This window comes from Desmodus rotundus, chromosome X (genome assembly GCF_022682495.2).
Source record: "Desmodus rotundus isolate HL8 chromosome X, HLdesRot8A.1, whole genome shotgun sequence".
In the NCBI taxonomy this organism is placed as follows: Eukaryota; Metazoa; Chordata; class Mammalia; order Chiroptera; family Phyllostomidae; genus Desmodus; species Desmodus rotundus.
In genome coordinates this window covers 33,427,328-33,437,639 of record NC_071400.1, presented here as the reverse complement: position 1 = coordinate 33,437,639, position 10,312 = coordinate 33,427,328, and the positions used below count along the sequence as shown (strand labels likewise).

At 38.0% G+C, this 10,312-nt stretch overlaps 1 protein-coding gene across 1 annotated transcript; it reads left to right on the top strand.

The window, feature by feature from the left end:
- The first annotated feature begins 3,147 nt into the window (after positions 1-3,147).
- LOC112303795 (large ribosomal subunit protein eL32-like) lies at positions 3,148-3,604 on the top strand. Its single transcript, XM_024559321.3, has one exon. The coding sequence runs from the start codon at positions 3,166-3,168 to the stop codon at positions 3,571-3,573; it is 408 nt and encodes a 135-aa protein (XP_024415089.2). The 5' UTR covers positions 3,148-3,165; the 3' UTR covers positions 3,574-3,604.
- The last annotated feature ends 6,708 nt before the right edge of the window (positions 3,605-10,312 follow it).

The window sequence follows — 10,312 nt, the reverse complement described above, 5'->3', positions numbered from 1 at the left end:
TAAATTTTATAAAATACATTGAGTCCAAATGACCTTAAGGCATGCTCTTTTATGGTTGCATTCAAAATACAAGATCCCTGATGCAAGACTCTGTCCTTTGATAGCCAGCTACTTATTTACCATGCTTCTTTTGTTTTACCATAATGTTTCCCATGGCAATAATTTATACCTGGGAAAGTATTACAAAGACCTAGAAGTCAGTGGATTGGGGAAAAAGGAATTTACTAGTGATATGGTAGAAGGTAGTTTCAATGGCAATGGGGTCTTAGCCAGATTACAACGTGCTGAGGAGTAAGAGGGTGATAACAAAATATAGGAAATAGAAATAAATTTTTGGTATTAGACAAGTTTAGAAACAAAGGAAGATGCAAGATCAGGCAGTAGCCATAGAAAGGAGTGTTAAAGTAAATTTTTATTTTTAGAATATTTGTAGAGGTAGGAGGAAGAACTAGAAGAAAATTATAAATGAAAAATAAATATCAAGAGAAGAGGTGCCATAGAGACTGCTAATTGTACTTCAATATTTTCCTCTCCTTTCTTACTCATAGAAATTAGTATATTTTATTTGGGCATGTGCACGGTACATTTCCCAATTAACTTTGTAGTTACGTACAGCCATATGACTAACTTCCAGTCCATGGAATGTAAGCAGAAAGAGTGTGCCTTTCTATCCTTGTTTCCTGTTGGCTGAAATTTGGACCTAATGGCTATAGCAGTAGTTCTTGGCCTATGAGATAGACTTTGAGGTGGAAGCAGCATTTTGGGAATGGAAGAGCAACAAGACAGAAGGAATTTGGGACCTGATGGTTATGGAGCTAATATACCAGTCCTCGGTCACTTATGTTTATCTTAGAGGAACTCTTTCATCTTGTTCAAACCACTGTTATTTTGGATTCTCTATCACTAGTAGCTGAACCTAATCCTAACTAATACATTGAATAATTGTTATAGGGACAGGATTGAAATTAAAGTGATACTTTTTACTTGACAAGGAGAAAGGATAAGTTCCTTACCTGAGATAGGACAGAAGGAAGAGAGAACAATTAGGATTCTAGAATGTATCTGAGGTTTAACGGTCATCTCATGTTAGATGACCTCAGTTATCAAAAAGGAAGTAGTTACCTGAAGGCAAGGATCAGATTAGATATTAGGGAGTGAAAATAAAGCCTTCAGATCATTGCCACTCAAATTGTGGTCCCTGAACCAGCATCATCAGCAACATCTAGGAAGTTGTTAGAATCACAGAATCTTAGGCTCCACCCTGCATCTACTGAATCCTAATCTTTGGGGTGGGTGAAGTCCAGAAACATGTGTTTTTAACAATATCCCTGGAACATTTTTATTCCATTAACATTTGAGGAGCACTAGTCTATGAAAACTAGTGTGGAGGTGCCAATAGAGAATTCAATAGTAACATACAAAAGTGCGTCTTTTGAGATGTGAATAATAATCTGTGAAGTTCTATTGTGAATATGGCAGATCTGATAATGTTATTGATGCTGATGACTTATTCAGGCTGAAGGTGGGAGGAAACTCCCACAAGTTTCAGGATTTCTCTATGGCCAAGCTAACTTTACATCACATTTTTACTAAAAAAAATTAAAAAGAGAGAGAGAGAGAGAGAGAGAGAGAGAGAGAACAGGTTGGGTTGACACTGTCTCCCAAATTACTATAACTTTTTGACCTCTCTGAGCTGTCCAACCTTACATGGCAAATCATTTGAAGGCACAGAGCTTAGATTATTTGAATTAAGATTCAAGATACATGTGTCTGGCCACTCAAATATACATAAAACAACATATGAAGTAAAATGGTTAATACTATAATTCCAGCCAATTTCCTATTTTCATTTCCATTGTTGTTGTTGGTTGTGGGAAAACATTGTAGAGTGAAGATCAAAAGCATATTCCTTTTTTCCAAAACAATCAACAAAACAAACAAGCAAGCAAAATATAACCAGAGACATTGAAATTAAGAACAAACCGGCAGTAACCAGAGGGGAGGTGGGAGGGGATAATGGGGGGGGAAGGGGGAAGGGTTGTCAGGAACATTTATAAAGGACACATGGACAAAACCAAGGGGGGGTGGGATCAGGGGTGGGAGGTGAGGATGGCTGGGGTGGGGGGGAGTGGTGGGGGTAAAATGGAGACTACTGTACTTGAACAACAATAAAAAAAGTAAAAAAAAATCTTGTTTATAGCTGGGATTAAAGTTCAAGGGCCCACAGTTTCAATTTGTCCCTATTTTGATCTTTTTCTTTCTCTGTAATTGAATATTTGTGTTGGGCTATGTCAGACCTGGGAACTTAAAATATCATTAGGGCTATAAAATGTGTGTAGATTTATCCACACTTACACTGATAGCCCCTTCTTTAGTTTTTAAAATCAAAATGACTTCCATAAAGTTTCTACTGCACTAACTGAAATAAACTCTCCAAATTCCTTACATTTATAACCACTATCAAATGCATAAAACTAAAATTATTTTAAAAAACTCTAAAAGCTCAGTTTGTCTTTGGCATGGGGTTTCGGTAAAAAGTCAGCTATTTGATCTGAATCAGTTCACTCATCTCATTTTGCAATAAACAGTATAGGGGGACATGTCAAATCTGAATTAATATGGCAGAAAGAACAGGAAGATAAGAAAGAAGAATTATTTTGTTTATATGAAACTATTCTAGTCACAAGACAAAAAAATGAAAAGGAAAGGAAGTCTGACCTATGGCTAATATCTATTTATTTGTGATCATAATCAGCTTCTTGACCTAAGTTTTATGGATATAGGACTTAAGCTATTATATAATTACTATGATGCTCATTAAGATACCATTTACTTACTAGTATTTTATTCTACTTTTTAAAAATATTTTTGTATTTATTTTTAAAGAAGGGGAAGGGAGGCAGAAAGAGAGGGAGGGAAACATCAATGTGTAGTTGCCTCTCACGTGCCCCCTATGGGACTGGCCCACAACCCAGGCATGTGCCCTGACTGAGAATTGAGCCTGCGACCCTTTGGATCACAGGCCAGCACTCAATCCATTGAGCCACACCACCCAGGCCACTTACTAGTATTTTAAATCAATCCTTTGCTACTTTAAGAAAAGGACTTTGGTAGCCAAATATACTTAAACTGAAATCTATAGGCAGCCATCTCTTACTTGGCACCATGGCAGCCCTCAGACCCCTCATGAAACCCAAGATTGTCAAAAAGAAGACCAAGAAGTTCATTCGGCACCAGTCAGACCATTATGTCAAAATTAAGCGGAACTGGCGGAAACCCAGAGGTATTGACAATAGGGTGCGCAGAAGATTCAAGGGCCAGATCTTGATGCCCAACATTGGTTATGGGAGCAACAAGAAAACAAAGCACATGCTGCCCAGTGGTTTTCGAAAGTTCCTGGTCCATAATGTCAAGGAGCTTGAAGTGCTGCTGATGTGCAACAAACCTTACTGTGCTGAGATTGCTCACAACGTCTCCTCAAAGAACTGCAAAGCCATTGTGGAAAGAGCAGCCCAGCTGGCCATCAGAGTCACCAATCCCAACGCCAGGCTGCACAGTGAAGAAAATAAATAGACAGACTGTGTGCACATTGTATTTGTGTTAATAAAACCTTAAAATTCTGGGGAAAAAAAGAAATCTATACATCATGGAAAATGCATAATGACTTAAAGACTCCAAATGTGATGATACTAATGGCCTAACCAGATCCAGGAAGTATTGTGGTTCAGCAGGACTCATTTGTGACATGATCATTGATCACTGAGCCATACAAAAAAAGTTTACAAAGAGGTTGAGTAGGGTCCACAGTGTATCAGTCTCCTACAGATCTTTGTTCCAACACTGCTTCCCTCCTACCTCTCAGTGACTTGTCTAATGATGGTGGTGAAACATTTCATATGTTGCACTATAGAAAGTATTTTTGGTAATGCAATGAGGCTCTAATTGAAAAAAATATGACAATAACATCTTCAACTAGTAACTCTAAATATTGCCTGAAACTCATGTATTCAAAGAATTTGTAACAACTATGACAACAATATTTGACACCAAGTTATTTTGTTCTAGATACAGCTACAAGTTTTATATAACTTATCTCCATTAAGCCTCATAGTACTTCTATGAGGTAGGTACTATTATTATTCCTATTTTATTTTTAAAAACATGTTCAAGTGTTTTATTGTTTGTGCTATTACAGTTTTCCCATTTCCCCCCTTGTCCCCTTCTACCCAGCCTGCCCTCCTGCTTCCATAGTCAATGCCCACAGTGTATTATCCTCATTTTAGGGATAAAGAAACTAAGACTCAAGGAGCCCAAGGCCACAGAGCTGCTCAATTGTAGAGCCAGGATTAGAATCTACATTTTTCTTTTTCTAGAGCCCTTGATTTTAACCACACTTTACTAAACTGCCTCATTGTGTACAAGTGGAACCTTGGTTCTTGAACTCAATTCATTCTGAAAGGTTATTTGAGAAGCTATTTGTTGGAAAACTGTATCACATTTGAGAGCCATGAGACTGATCGTACAAGTATCAGCATGAAAGGATTGTCAGAGTGAGAACAGAAGTTTTGTTTGATGACTGAGATTTTTTTCCATTAACAACCTGGTTAAGACCAAATTGTTCAAGATGGGAGACATTTGAGAACCCAGGTTTGACTGTAATTGTGAATATCAGGAATGTGAGTAGGGATATTTGTAACTTGAATTTTACTGTTTTTAATTCATATTCTGTGTAAACATGGGATCAAATAAATATACCGTTAATTCTGTTTGGTAAAGCAACAGACCAGATACTTCTACGTGTTGACTCAGGGATGCCTATGCTACTGATTGATGAACTAGAGGGGAAATAACCACAAGGTTTAGATTTCCTTATAGGTCTTCAAGGTCAAGTGATATTTGGGGTCAGAGAGATGAGCTGGGTAAATGATCACTCGGTGTATGTTAGGCACTGAAGTAAGGAGATACATTATTTCATGTCAAAGAAGAGCAGGTGTGGGATGCTACTTAAAGTGAGGCTGAGTGCTGTAGAGGTAGAAAGCATAGCATTGGTGTAGGCTTCCTGAGGTATCTCTTGAATTCCTCAGATGTCACATTTTCTATTTGTTTTGTTTCATCACTCTGACTCAGCATGGGACTCTGGTGCTCAATAGTCATGTGTTCTGGATCTATGCTAAGCATTTGGATGGAGATTGGAAAAACAGTTAAATATCTGGATAGTTTCAAGTATTGAGACTTGGCATGCATAGAGACAGCCAGAGGGGCAGGGTCTATTTATATGATTTAAGGCCCAAGTAAGCATTTGCTGTGAGATTATAGTTTATTTGCTCAAACTCTGTCATCTGTTCTTAAAGAAACAATTCCCTGTGTAGGAAGCAGAATGGGTGATGAGCAGGCAACATTCATTTTCTCTGAATTTTATGGGTTACTAGTTTCTTGGAATAATAATTAATTCTGGACAATAGAATCATAAACTGTTTCTGGGATTCACATTTTTCTCCATGTATAAAACTCTACAGCATGGAACCCCACAGCAAGGAAAATGGAACCCCACTGCTACTCATAGTAGCCAAGATCTAGAAACAGCCTCGGTGTCTGTAAGTGGATGAATGGATAAAAAAGGTGTGGTACATTTACACAATGGAATACTATGCAGCAGTAAAACAGGAAGAAACTCTTACCCCTTGTGACAGCATGGATGGACCTGGAGAATATTATGCTAAGTGAAATAAACCAGTCAAAGGCAAATACCACATGACTTCACTCATATGTGGAATCTAATGAACACACTAAACAAATGAACAAAATAGAAACAGAAGCATAGATACATGGAACAGACTGACACCTGTCAGAGGAGAGGGGGGACTGGATGAAAGATGATGAAGGGATTAACCAAAGAACATTTATGCACAACCCAAAGATAAGGACAAAGATATCAGGACTGACTGAAGGAGGGAGAGGGTGGTACAGGGTGGAGGTGGGAAAAGGGACAAAAAGGGGGAATAACAGCTTTTTCTGTGTAGTGGCACAAACAATAAATAACAAAAAGAAAATGGAACCCCAACCTGGAATACACATCTGTTTATAAAATCAGGTTTTCATGCTCTGTCTCTCTGTCTCATTGATGTGTCTGTGTCTTTGTCATATTTCTGTTTGTGCACAAGGTCACGTATTAGATCACACTCTCATGCTCGTTGCTGTGATTTGTATGCACATCTTTGTAGCTTTTAGTCCTCATATGAATTTATCTGTAGGATAAATTCTAACTTGAGATGGACTTGCTAGTCCAATGAATGATGCAGCTTTTAGGGGGATTGTCCTTCTTGTCCCTTTTGTCCAGTTATGTAGATATAATCTGTATTGTTTCTCATCATGTAAACCCCCAAATTCTCAAGACAACATTCCATGGGGCTTGTATAAGGACTTTGCCCCCATTCCTTATAATTTTTAAAGGCCATGTATGCATCTAAACATTTTATTTCCTTTCTTATACATATGCTCATATGTACTTTTTAAAAAAAATTTATTGTTGTACTTTTAATGAAATGTAGGGAAGTGATCAACACATGCTGCCTCTATGCAGTCTTCTCTTTTCTGCTCCTTCATTTGACTGACTCTCTTCTGCTGCTTTGAGTCCCCTCATTAAAGCCAGGCAGCACCCTCCTTAACTCATCCTAATCTGTCTACATTTGTGTTTACATTTACATTTTAATTACTTTACAATTTACATTGCACTGTATATATTTTTTCATTCTCTTATTTTCCTTCCTACTCACTTTCTACTCCATTTCCCCCCTCCTTCTCTGCTGTGACAAAACCTCTTCTAAGGTTTTGCCTCTGAGAAGAGTGTTGCCTCTTGCTACTTCAGTCTGTCTGTCCTGGGCCCTGCTTCCATCTAAGCACACTTTTCTTTAGAAATCAGTCCATGTATTTGTGCATTTATTACATGTGCTGTACCATGCTAACCACTGGTTTAGCAGTCTTCATACAGTAGAGTACAAGTGTGAAATGTTCTTGTTACTTTCCTATTGATGACTTCATTCTATTCTGTGGAGACTTCCTTCCCTTTTGCTTAATAATTTTTTTTTTGGAATTTTATACAACTTTCTAGGTACTTTAAAAATAACTAACAGTGCAGCCCAATTCAGTTTAACCATGCAACCTTTACATGTCTGCCATAAAATTCTTTCCTCATTCATTGCTGGTTAACCTTGTACTTGGAAGATTTAAAGAGAGGAAAGTGACAGGAGGTGGTTGAAGGGGAAGGCAAGACTACAAATGAGTTAAGATCCCTTTCCTCTTAACTGTAAACTTTTCTAGCATTGGGTTTGATAAGGAGCATAGGAGAGATGGCAGGTCTCTTTTTACACAACTGGTTATCTGGTTTTGGTAAGGAGGCTTGTCTGTCTTCACTCTGGCTTTATCTGGTTCTTCTTCCTCCTGATGGCATTCACTGATACAGCAGTCCACATAAATATATGGTTGGTGTCATTTTCTTGGTGGTTGTGGTTGGGTCAGCGTTAAATCTCACGTTGGCTTCTTTTACTGATGAAGGGACTCTTGAAAAAGGCCTTGCTTATGGTCAGTACCCTTAACTTTTTCTCTGGTCATGGTATCACGTTCCTTGGCTCTCTGTCTCCTTCTATAATCTCCTCATGACAGGCTGTGGGCACTGCTGAAATCCTCTTCCATGTCCCCAGCATTAAGGGCTAGCCTCTTCCCTGGAAGACTGTATCATGATGTTTTCTTACTTCTCTGCTACAAGCTACTCATAAATACCTTGTGCCATCAGAAATCTCCTGATGATAAGCAGGCAACACATATGTGTTCACATATACTTTAATTCATAGAGAAACACCTCAAGCTCTCTTAAGAATTCCCTCACCAAGATTTACTCCATTCTTATGGATGCAGAGATGGGTCTGTAGTTCATACCTTGGCAAGTATTCAGCGAGGAAATGAGACAACAGCCTCAATTTCTTCCTGGGACTTTGGGAAGAAGTAACTCTCACCCTTTCCCTCATAGAAAGAGAAGGAAAGCGCCTTTTTTTTGTACACTAGCAGTCTTGACAACTCTAATGAATCACTTTTGGTTCCCAGACCACTGGTCATCTATGGATTGGCCAAGAAGTAGAGGCTTGGAGCAGTGGCTAGTGGTCATAGTGTATGCAGGGGCCCAGAGTCATTTTAGAGCATGCCATTTTCAAGGAACCAAAAGAAATTCTGTAGACCTGGAATATGGAATACTGAGCCAAGAGTGACTCAAGAGTTTAAATCATAAAAGACCTTATATGTTAGGCTAAGAAATTTGAGAGCAACGCATGCAATTGAAGGGTTTAATTAGGAATATGACATGATTATATTTATATTATAAAAGCATCACTGTAGTTGCTATGGGTGAATGAATAGAAAGATGGCAGGATTGGAGGAAGGGAAATCAGTTAAGAAGCTAGTAATTCAGATAATAATGATGGAGAATTGTGATTTACATCAGCTTGTAAAGCTTTTATTCCTTTATAGATTTCTCATATAGCCTATCATTCCTCAGATGGTTTTCTAATCTTGTGCTTATTAAAATAAAGTAAGTGGAGGTTCATTGTTTACGCATTATATTTTCTATAATTCTTCCCAAGTCTGGAGTGTTTTCTTCCCACTCATGATTTAGAGTACATTCCCTCTTCCCTTGCTTCAAGAGTCTTCATTAGACCTAGGTATCCTAAAAGGTTTTGTAAGTTAGGTTTTTTCAAAAGTAATTTCTGAGATGTAAATAAGTATTCAGGAAGTTTATTAGGTAGTGCTCTTAGGATTAACATCTGTGCAAGAAGAGAACAAAGAAGGAAATAATTAAAAAAAATTTTATTTATTGATTTGAGAGAGAGAGGAAAGGAAGGAGGGAGGGAGGGACACAGAGAGAGAGAAACATTGATTTGTTGCTCCACTTATTTATGTATTCATTGGTTGAGTACTGTATTGGGTTGGCCAAAAAGGTCGTTTTTTTTTTTCTCTGTGAGATAGCTCTAGTAGCGCTTAGTTGTCTTTAACTTCATTTGAAACAATTTTGTTAGACTGTATTGTGACAGCTGTCATATCAACATCCATTTAAAAGAAATTGATCAAAATTGGTGAATTTTTGTGTAGCCATTTTAATATTGAATATGGAACAAAATACACAACATTTCAGCATATTATGCTTTATTACTTCAAGAAAGGTAAAAACACAACTGAAACACAAAAAAAGATTTGTGTAATGTGTGGAGAAGGTGTTGTGACTGATTGAACATGTCAAAAGTGGTTTGTGAAGTTTCGTACTGGAGATTTCTCTCTAGTTGATGTTCCATGGTCAGGTAGACCAGTGAAGTTGATAGCAATCCAACCAAGACATTAATTGAGAACAATAAACATTATATCATGTGGGAGATAACCAACATACTCAAAATATCCAAATCAATAAAGTTATTGGTGAAAATGAAAAATGTGCTTTATTTTAGGAAAAAAACCACATGGAGTTTTTGGCCAACCCGATATGTGCCCTGACCAAGGATTGAACTTGCAACCTTAGTGTATTGGGATGATGCTCTACCCAAGTTAACTACTTGGGCAGGCCTAGGATTTTTTTTTAAGGGAAGAAAACAACAGTGGGCAGAAAGAGAAGTTGGGCTATGAAACAGTCTCAACAAAGGCCTCAGATAACCCTAAGGTGAGCTCTGAAACTGGGATACTCCTTTAGAGTTGTTCCACATTGTGATGAGCTATCAGGGCTTTCTACCTCTGCCTTGATCAGTCCTTGAATGCATGCACTCCCTGGGAAGGGGTCATGACCTGGGAAAAGGCAATCCTTTCCAGCTAATGGAAATTTCCAGAGAGGACTGGCAGCTGAGTGCAGTCAGCCAGAAGCATTTCCAGAAGCTGGGAAATATGAATATTACTTGCAAGGTCAAATAAATTTGGTAAATGCTAGGCTAAACAAGTTTCTTTACTGGAAGGATTAATGGAGATTTAAATATGCTGGTATGCATGGTGAATCTCCAATGTGGAAGAGAATAACTAGAAGATAGCAACCATAGGTAACCAGAGAACACATTTTTGAGGAATATCTCAAGTGTAGTGCCAGTAAGCATCAGTTTGAGAAATGCTTTTCCAGAGGCAAAGAAGACAGAATGAATACTGTGGTCATAGGGACCTAGAGCTCTATTATCTCAGATTTTGTCTCAGTGGTTCAACATAACAAATAACCAATCTTGGTTCAACTATTTGCAACATCTGCCCTTGCTTGGATTGCTAAGCTAGTAAGTCTGGTCCACAGCTAAATTAAACA